Source organism: Peromyscus leucopus, chromosome 1, assembly GCF_004664715.2.
Source record: "Peromyscus leucopus breed LL Stock chromosome 1, UCI_PerLeu_2.1, whole genome shotgun sequence".
Classification (NCBI taxonomy): Eukaryota; Metazoa; Chordata; class Mammalia; order Rodentia; family Cricetidae; genus Peromyscus; species Peromyscus leucopus.
The window spans coordinates 63,965,164-63,974,195 of NC_051063.1; the positions used below are offsets into that span (position 1 = coordinate 63,965,164).

At 42.4% G+C, this 9,032-nt stretch overlaps 1 protein-coding gene across 1 annotated transcript; it reads right to left on the bottom strand.

Moving 5' to 3' along the window:
• Positions 1 to 4,043: 4,043 nt before the first annotated feature.
• On the bottom strand, positions 4,044 to 5,016 carry LOC114695024 (olfactory receptor 13A1-like). The gene has a single exon (XM_028872173.2). It carries the CDS (start codon positions 4,977 to 4,979, stop codon positions 4,044 to 4,046), a length of 936 nt encoding a protein of 311 aa, XP_028728006.1. The 5' UTR covers positions 4,980 to 5,016.
• Positions 5,017 to 9,032: the final 4,016 nt, after the last annotated feature.

The following is a 9,032-nucleotide window of genomic DNA, read 5'->3' on the forward strand; positions in this document are numbered from 1 at the left end:
AAAAGATACAGGTGATTAGACATTAGTAAAGATGATTAGGGACATGATTTAGGTTATTCTGACAATTGCTCCAATAAGAGATACAAAAAAGATATAAACAGGCTGAAAGTTACCTTCCCTTTTGTTATATATGAGATTTGCAGAAGATGAAAAATAAGAACAAGGAAGTTTCATTCGTTAGAGACCCATTCATTAATTCTGCCTGTGGAAAAACAGGTTGATGATCAAAGAAAGCAATTATGTCCCTACACCCAAGGTTAGGCCTGAGTTCCTTGGTCATGTAACTTACAGAATTAATTACAAGCCCCTGTATGCACTTTGGAAAATAAAGCTGTGAATGGAAATTAGATGACCCTATTGTGTGTAAAGAAAAATAGATGGTTAGCTGACCAGTCCTGTAAAGTTTCTCCAGAGGAAAATTAAGAATAGAAATCTGCTACACCAAAACCACCAACAGCTGCCAGCCAGGACAAAAGAAATGGACTAAAATATTCTTAGGTTGCTCAAAATCATTGCTTTAGGGTGAAGATGTTATGTTGGGAAAATTAATACAAAGACAAATGTTTAACTACTTGTGGGCTTCTAAAGAAAACATGTAACCTGTGATCCTTTTTAAAAAAAATTTATAGTTAATTTAATTTTACATATCAGCCACAGATTTCTCTGTCCTCCCTCCTCCCGCACCCCCTGCCTCCCCCCTTTTGAACCCCCATTCTCACCTCCTCCAGGGCAAGGACTCCCCTGGGGATTCAGTTCAGCCTGGTTGATTCAGTCAAGGCATGTCCAGTCCCCTCCTCACTCTACCCAGGCTGAACCAAGTGTCCTGGAATAGGCCCCAGGTTCCAGAATGCCAGCTCATGCACTATGGACAGGTCCTGGTCCCGCTGCCTGGCGGCCTCCCAAACAGTTCAAGCTAATCAACTGTCTCACTTATCCAGAGGGCCTGATCCAGTTCCATTGGGGCTTCTCAGCTATTGGTTCATAGTCCATGTGTTTCCACTAGTTTGGCTATTTGTCCCTGTACTTTTTCCAAAATAGTCTCAACATCTCTGTGATCTTAATATGATTCTTACGTAAAGATTTTAAATTGCTTTTGGAAAATATGTAACTTGTGGTTATGAGGTAATCTTTTCTTGAATAAAAATATTCGTACTAGGAGGTGTAAAGGGTTAAGAAAAAATGAGAGATGGAGAAAGAGGGAAAGAAATAGAAATAGACATTGGGAAAGACACAGAAGGAGAACAAGTGGGGAGAAGTAGTAGGAAAATAACAGGGTAAAAGAACAGAGTAGAAAAAGAACAGAACATTCATCAGGGAGAAAGATAAAACGAAGAGTTAAGCTTTTGTCCTCGGTCTCCTGTGTGTGTATACAGCTCCACCAACACCACAACTCCTTTCCAGTTTCCCCGAACTGCTGAAAGCTGATCTTCCAGCTGCATTCCTGGAAATACCTGCTAGGTCCATTTGATTTGTGACATCATTTAGCTCCAGCATTTCTGTGTAATTTTAGTCGGGATGTCCTGTCTATTGGAGAGTTGGACATTGGAATTATGCCGTATCACACAGGTTACAGCTGAACATTTCTGGGTGGTGGTCAAGGAGTCAGGGTTACTGAGAACTTATCTTCCAGGAACTTGAATCAGAGATAAATGGCTACCAAGATGGATGCCTAGTGAGAAACACAGTTTCTTTAGCCATCACACCATTATGATAAGAATTCCCAAATAATGTGTTTAAGAGATGTATGCATGCATATGTGTTTGTGACCATTTTTGTATGTAGTGTTTGGGTGATTGTCAGTTGCTCTGTAGCTTACACAGCAGTCACGAGACTAACAACCGAAGGGATGGCACCAAACATGACTTGAAGCCAACAGTGTGAAAGAAACCAACAGCTGAAACAGGCTGAGGCCAGTGATGCACCGATGTAACTCTTTATTGTCACCATAACTGAATGAAAAATAACCGAGGAAATCACTGAGGGACACTTCTGTCCATGCAGTGGAGAGTGTTTCCAGAAAGCATTCACTGAAGTAGGGGATGCACTCTCCATGTGGGTAATACCCTCCCAGTGACTGAGGGCTAGAAAGCCTGGGTTAAAGTGAAAGGAGAAATCCAGTTGAACAAGGAATTCCTCTAAATGTGTTCTGAGCCACCATGATGGCCTCCACTTGCCCCCACTGCTGTGAGTCCCTGCCTTATAATAGGCCAAAACAAAGAGCCAAATGTCCGTGGACTGAGTCCTCTGAAAATAAGAGACAGAACAAACGTTTTGAAAAGGTATTTTGCCCACAAGGATGAAGAGCTAATTAATAAAACATACCTGATTTGCATCACTATAGTGATATTTTATTTGTACTTATATGTGATTTGTATGTTAATTAATAAAGTTGCCCTGTGGTCAGAGCTATTAGGAAGCCATAGTGAAAGCTGGGCGGTGGTGGTGCACGCCTTTAATCCCAGCACTTTGTAGGCAGAGTTAGGTAGATCTCTGTGTGTTCAAGGATACAGCCAGCATTGGAGACATATGCCTTTAATCTCAATACCAACCACAGAAGACCTGGAGGTCTGTACAGACAGGCAGTGACTAGGAGGTCATGTGATTGGGTTTACAACCAATGAGAAGGCAGAACAGAAACTGTATACAAAAAGACAGACACAGGAAGTAGGTCTCTTTTGGAGAAGTACAGCGACAGTGAAGGGTAAGGTTTTTAACTCTTAGATGTTGCTCTGACCTCTTGGTTTTCATCTCTGTATTGGCTCTGTGTTTCTTATTTAATAAGATGGTTGGTTACATCTAAACATCACATGTTCTGCTGTGGTACAGTATTTAAGAAGAATAAGGAAGTAAGCTGATGAAGAATGTGTTCAGTCTGAAAAGGATGCAGCATCATCTCAGCAGCAGCTGCCTCAGATGCTGCCCTTTCTCCACTGAGTTGTCTTCCTATCAGTGTCTTAGAGTGGCTGCAGATGTACTTCCTTTTCCTCTTCCTTTTTTTCTGCCTTCTTATTCCTCTTCTAAGAGGGTTTGAAGAATTTTAGCTAGGAGTGATTGGTCAACACAAAACACTCCATTTTGGTGTGTGCTTTTTGTTTTGTTTTGTCATATTGTCTTGGATTTCTTTTGCTTTTTGCACACACACACAGACACACAGAAACACCCACACAAACACACACACAGAGAAATAGAGAGGGCCACAGGATTGGATGGGTAGTTAAGGAGGGAGGTACGATGAGGGAAGAGTTGTGGAAGGAAAAAGAACATGATTAAAATATATTATAGGAAAAAAGTTTTTAGTCCTTGCACTTTTGCCTATGATCCACTTTTTGTTGGTTTTTATTCATCATGTGAGGGAAGAGTTCCATTTTCCTATGCAGATACTCATCTACTGTCTCCAAAACTCTGTTGGAATTTCTGATATTTCTCAGGAGTTCAAGCGTCATCGTTGTCATAAGTAAGCTGGAATCACATCTGTGAGCTCAATTTTGAAACTTAAACTTCCCCTCTGTTCCTCTATTTGCCTTCCCCTTCATGTCAATGCCACTAGCCTTAACTTGCACAGCTCAGTAGGAAGCTGTGAAATTGAGAACGGAGCCACTTGACAGGTGGCTTCCCAAGACTCTGTGGCATGCTGATACCTCAAATTTCCTTAAGAAGTTTGGATCCATTAACCGCAGTTCTGAAACCAAGCCCTGCGATATTTACAGGGTAGCACTGGATGAAAGGGCTTTGTGTTGTGACAATCATCATTGTTGCTCACTGAAAATCTTCCAGGAAGTGGATTGCGGCCATCTACATTTAGATAAACTTAATTACATTAGGAACAATTTGTATTTATCAGGATATAAAGCTTGAGTGTTTTGTTTACATTGCCTCTAAGAATTTTGTTGTTTTTGAGGTTACAGTAAATGGAATTGTGCAGTCCTTGCATCAGAGAATGTTTTTCTAAAACAATAATAGGTACACCCCACTCCATGGGGCTGCTCTTAGGAGGGTATATGTAGGAACAGCCCAGGCCAGGAGAACAGCCTGCACATCTCCACTTAGTGTGAGGAAGAGGGCAAGAGTCTTCCCAGGGCGAGCTTGACATCCTTGTTCCTCAGTGTATAGATGAGGGGGTTCAGGGTTGGGCTGAGCACTGAGTACAGCACTGAAGATACTTTGCTTCTTTCTGGGCTGTAGCTGGAAGCAGGACTGATGTAGGCACAGAACACAGATGAGTAGAACACACAGACCACGATGAGGTGGGAGGAGCAGGTAGAAAAGGCCTTCCTCTTGCCCTCAGCAGAGCGCATGCGCAGAATGCTGGCGATGATGCAGCCATAGGAGAGTAAGGTGAGGATGAAGTTGATGCCTGCATAAGTGGCATCTGACACGAGAGTCATGATACTATTAATACGTGTGGAGCTGCAGGAGAGGAGGAGGAGTGGGGGGATCTCACAGAAGAAGTGGGTGATGACCTTGGGGCCACAGAATGACAGCCTTGTCATCAGACCAGTGTGGACAGAGGCATGCAGAGCACAGATGGACCACACACCTATTGCTAGGGCCCCACACAGGTGTGGGCTTATCCTAGAGTTGTAGTGCAGGGGATGGCAGATGGCCATGTAGCGGTCATAGGCCATGACTGTGAGCAGCAGCAGCTCAGAGGATGTAGACCACACAAGGAAGAAGAGCTGAGTCATACACCCCTTGAAGGAGATGGTGTTTTCATCAGATATTAGGCCAACCAGCCCCTTTGGCAGCACGGAGGAGATGCAGACAATATCCATGGTGGCCAGGTTGCACAGGAAAAAGTACATGGGACTGTGGAGCCCAGTGCTGGAGGTGACCAAAGCTATGATGACAATGTTGCCTAGTAGAGCCATTGTGTAGAGGGACAGGAAGCAGCCAATCAGGAGCAGCCTTAGGCTAGGGTGCTCTGAGAACCCTTCCAGCACAAACTCTGTCACCATTGTCTGGTTGGGACTCAATATCATGATGGAGAGTATCCGTTTCACAACCGTGTCTGTTGGCTTCTGAGAAAATATGACAGTTTACCACATCAAAGTCTAGTTTCCAAACTTGGTCATCTCAAAATTCTCTGCTGTCAGAAAGGGAAGGAGTTAATATATTTCCATCATAGAAGCCTCTTGTCTTTTTTGTCCATATCATACTGTTGGGAAACCACATATATTTTATTTACTTTTGATATCCCACCTAGAAACTTTCCCTGTGTAGATTTGGATCAACAGGACATCTGAACCTACCTCATCTTCTTGGATATGTGGGTTGAGTGGAGCATCCCTTACTCAGGACCTGCTCATGCTTTACTGCTCTGTCACCTGTAAGTTCTGTGTTCTGCACACGGTGCTGGAAACACAGCTGTACCACTCTCCTCCACAGCAGGTATTCTTCACAGCATGACAATTTTGGATGAACGTACTGAGATGACTCTTCTACCTTTCTTTACATTTGGCCTCCTAGCTTTCCAGACACTTTGTCTTTTCCAAAATTTGGAGTGGTTTCTCTATTACACATTTCAACCTGACAATTGTCATTCCCCATTGCCAAGCAGCCATGTATATTCTGAATTTTACTTACTGTGGTCTGGGACTTCTAATTTGGTTGAAACTGTCCTGACTCTAACCTACTTCAAATCTATTAACCCAGAGAGCATTTCTCAAAACCCAGGCCTATGAACCCATAGTACTTTTATGATCTTTTTGTTGCAATGAATCATAATAACTTCAAAGTCAATATACTCACAACTGAAGTCATTGCCACTATCTACACATGTTTCTTCATGGTTTCAGTAGCCTTATACAAAGCTCACCCTCAGCCACACAGTGTTTCTAGATGCTTATTCTACAGAGCACAGCTCCTTCTCTCTGACACATTGTCTTCCCTTTAGCTTAGACCTATGATAGATCCTCAGTAGTTTCATGTTCCATGAGCCAAGAATAGTGTTATGCATTCTCTTCCCTCTCTCATTCAACTTGTCTGCAAAGCCTGCCATTATAGCTTTCCCAACATTATAACTCATGTTTTCAATACGTTTGATTGTTTCATAATTTCTGGCTTCTTGTCATTTTCACCATTTCCAGGTTCCTCTTCCAGCAATCAAGAACTATAGAGTAGCACCTGAAGAGAATTGGCCCTTGGCCCTAGTTCAAATTCACTGTGTTTTCCCCCTGTCTTTCAGCAAATCACACTCTTTAGCTTGCCATAGGAGACTCATTGGATGTTCCTCATTAGCCTTTTCCATAGGTGCCTTCATGAGTTCATATATGAACACACTCTACTCCTATTTATAAACATGTTTGTAGCAATTATTTGCAGTGCTACTTCATTTTTTAAAAATCACATTTTTATCTCATGTCTCTTTTCCATAGTAAGGTTCACAATCCACTTCTGACCAGCTTAGTAGTCAATGTTGAATTTTAAATATTGTATCTGCCTCCATTTCAAAGTAGGAGTACTCAAATATAACATTTACTCTGACAGTGTTATGTCTGACCACATCTCTTCCTCTCCCCTCTATTCTATTCCACTAGAGAATGTCAATGCATAGTTTGGTATTGCAAGGGGTTCTGCAAAAACAGAATTGCAAAAACGAGTTCCTCTAATAATCTTGGCAGTTTCTGGATCTGGCTATCTAATTTAACTACACTGCAATTGTGAAATACTCCGCTGATAGTACTAATAATTTATGTGTGATATTAACTTCCATTCCCAGGGTACACCTTCCTCAGAGTACAGGAAGTATGATCAAGATTGACCATAGGTTGAGCTAGAGGGAAAGATTTAATAATAATTGAAACCTGTGAATAACATGTGCTGTATGGCAGAACTCTCCTAACATCAGTAGCACATCTATAAAAATTAAAATGTGTGAAAAATAACTAACCAATTTCTTTATATATATATATATATATATATTAATTTTATAATTAACTTAATTTCACATATCAGCCACAGAATTTCCCATCCTCCCTCCTCCCACCCCCAGCACTTTCCCCCAACTCACCCTCCATCCACACCTCCTCCAATGCAAGGTCTCCCCTGGGGAGTCAGTCCAGCCTGGTAGAGTCAGCCAAGGCCAGTCCAGTCCCCTCCTCCCTACAACAAGCTGAGCAAAGTGTCCCAGCACAGGCCCTAGGCTCCAAAAAGCCAGCCCATGCACCAAGGACAGGCCCCGGCTCCAATGCCTTAACAAATTTCTAAATAACACACCTAAGAAGAAATGTAATAAATAGGTTGATATGAAGACCTGGACACTTGTCCATGTCCTTATAGACAACCCGTTTATTTTCTTCCTTCCTTTCCTTCCTTCCTTCCTTCCTTCCTTCCTTCCTTCCTTCCTTCCTTCCTTCCTTCCTTCCTTCTTTCCTTCTTTCCTTTCTCTCTTTCTATTTTAAAATAAATTTCTTTATGGTTTATTTTTTTAATTTTAATTACTAAGAAATTTTCTTTTCATTTTACATATCAACCACAGATTCTCCCATCCTCCATCTTCCTGCCCCCAGCCTCCCCCTCCAACCCACCCCACATTCCTACTTCCTCTAAGTCAAGATCTCCCATGGGGAGTCACCAGAGCCTGGTACAATCACTTCAGTCTGGTCCAAGGCCCTCCCCCTGCACCAAGGCTATTCAAGGTGTCACATCTTAGGCACTGGGCTCCAAAAAGTCTGTTCATGCACCAGGGATGGATCCCAATCCCCGTCTGTGGGCCCCCTAAAAAGTTCAATCTAAACAAATGTCTCGCTGATCCAGAGGGCCTAGTCCAGTCCCCTGGAGGCTCCACAGCTATTGGTCCACAGTTCATGGGTTTCCACTGGTTTGGTTGGCTATCTCCCCACATTTTCCCATCATGATCTTTATGTCCCTTGTTCATAGTATCCCTCCTCTTTCTCACTGATTTAACTCCTGGCACTTGACCTGATGCCTGGCTGTGGACCTTTGTATCTGCTTCTATCAGTAACTGGATAAAGGCTGTATGATGACAGTTAGGGTATTCACTGATCTGGTTACTGGAGTAGACCAGTCCAGGCACCCTCTTGACTATTGCTAGTAGTCTAATGTGGGGTCACCTTGTGGGTTCCTGGGAACTTCCCTAGCACCCTGTTTCTCCCTATATGGACACCTGTTTTATTTCAAAGACGTAAAAACTATACACCAGAGAAAAGACTGTGCTGGTCAAACTGGCATTACATGTAGAGGAATGAAACTAGTTCCTTATCTCTCAACCTGGACAAAATTCAACTCTGAGTGGATCAAGGCTTCAGCATAAGACCCAATACCCTGAACATGACAGAGTATAAACAGGGAATATGCTTCAACTCATTGTCACAGGAAAGGACTTTCTGAAGAGATCATAGCTGCACAGGCACCAATCTCAATACCTGAAACCTGGGCCACAGGCAACAATAAAACATCTGTGCAGGGAATAACATCATCATCTGAATGAAGAGGCAGCCTAAGGATGGCAAAAAGCCTTTACCAACTCGACAACCAAGGGCATTAAAATCTAGAATATACAAATAATTCAAAGTTTAAACAGAGAAACCAAACAATCTAACTAAAAATGGGCAATGGAATTAAACAGAGAATTTTCAAAGAGGAAATACAAATAGCTGAAAAACATTAAAAAATGTCCAACATTATTTGCCATCAGAGAAATGCAAATTAAAACTACTTTGAGATTAAATCTTACCCCAGTCAGAAATGCCAAGGTAAAAATTAAAAAGCAAATGAAGCACGGGGACAAATATCCAAATGAAAGGAAACACATGAACTATGAACCAATAGCTGAGGAGCCACCAACTGGATCAGGACCTCTAGATAAATAAAACAGTTGATTAGCTTGATCTGCTCTGGAGGCATCCAGACAGTGGGACCGGGTCCTGTGCTCATTGCATGTGCTGGCTGTTTGGAACCTGGGGCTTATACAGGGACACTTTGCTTAGCCTGGGAGGAGGGAACTGGACCTGCCTGGACTGAATCTACAAGGTTGAACTCAATCTTCAGGGGAGTCTTTGCCCTGGAGGAGA